At 67.9% G+C, this 1246-nt stretch overlaps 1 protein-coding gene across 1 annotated transcript; it reads left to right on the forward strand.

Moving 5' to 3' along the window:
- Positions 1–144: 144 nt before the first annotated feature.
- Positions 145–348, forward strand: MNEG_16554 (hypothetical protein; the record flags this gene model as incomplete). Its single annotated transcript, XM_014034976.1, has 1 exon — positions 145–348. One exon carries the CDS (start codon positions 145–147, stop codon positions 346–348), a length of 204 nt encoding a protein of 67 aa, XP_013890430.1.
- Between the last annotated feature and the right edge of the window lie 898 nt (positions 349–1246).

Raw genomic sequence — 1246 nt, forward strand, 5'->3', positions numbered from 1 at the left:
CCCTCAGACGCCCCCCCTCTCCTCACCCCTCACAACCCCCTGCACCTTTACCCACCCCCCAAAACACCACAACTGCAGGTGTCGTTCCGGGCCAAGGTGGGGCGCCGCCACAGGGGTGACCCCCGCGGCCACTACCCCGAAGAGATGGGCGTCGCCGCCCGCTACCCCGGCCGCGGCCGCATCGCCGATTCGAATTTTTCAAACGCCAAGTGGGTCGACGGCGAGCTGCTGGTGTTCTCGCCGGCGGCGAGCCCGCTGGTCACCGGCGGCGCGCGCGTCGGGTTTGTGTGGTCGGTGCCCAATGACAGGCGGTTCCTGATCCTTTTGAACCGCGTGCAGCTGGCGTGATCTCGTGATCTGAGTGATATGGCGCAGCTTGTGATCTGATCTGGTGGCATGACGCCGCCCCGGCTGAAGGGTTTGGGGGCTCCCTTTGCCGGGGCTTGGATCTGCTATCTCTGCTTGTTTGCACCCTGCATGATGATGAGGCCTGTTCTCACGCGCGCGGCCTGTTTTGTGTGTGTTCGGAAGGCCCAAGCAGCGCCGCCGCCGCGGTCGCCTGAAGCGCCCCGCGTGGCCGGCCGGTACCGCGGGGCCGCGCTCGCTGCGGCCCTCCCCCTTTTGGGGGCGCCCGACTGCACGTTGGCGCAAGCGCGTTGGCGTGCGGCTGCCGACGGCGCGCCGGCGCTTTGGCTCGGGCGCGTGCTCCTTTTGCTTGAGTGATGCGAATCGTTTGTACTGCGCTGTGCATGATTTTTTGGTTACGACGAGTGTTTTGGGGCGGCGCGCGTGCAAAACATCCCCGACGAAGCTCGTTGAAATTGCAGTGAACGAACCCGCGCCCAAATGGCCGCGACCAAGTCGTGCGCTGCAGCGGCCGCACACCCGCGGCCGGGCGCGTGGCGGCGGGCGCCCCGGCCTTGGGCTTCACGCGGGTGCCTGTCTTTCCAGCTTCCCCTTTCCCCTGCACACCCCACGAGGCCTTGCTTCCAGGCTTCTGCTCTCGGCACGCGCCGGGCGCAATGCCGTGTAATTGCGATTGTGAACACGCAAAAGGTGCCGCCGCAGGCCGGACGCCTGTGCGAAGTCCCTGCCCGCCCCACGGACGCGACGGCGAACGGGCGCCTGTGCGGGCGGCCTGGGCGCTCCTCATGCTGCGCCCTTTTCCACCCCCCAAAGCATGGAGCCTCGACCCTCGGGCTGCTGGCGTGGGTGCGGGCGCGGGCGCGGTGGCGCCGTTTTGTTG

This window comes from Monoraphidium neglectum, assembly GCF_000611645.1.
Source record: "Monoraphidium neglectum strain SAG 48.87 unplaced genomic scaffold scaffold06510, whole genome shotgun sequence".
Classification (NCBI taxonomy): domain Eukaryota; kingdom Viridiplantae; phylum Chlorophyta; class Chlorophyceae; order Sphaeropleales; family Selenastraceae; genus Monoraphidium; species Monoraphidium neglectum.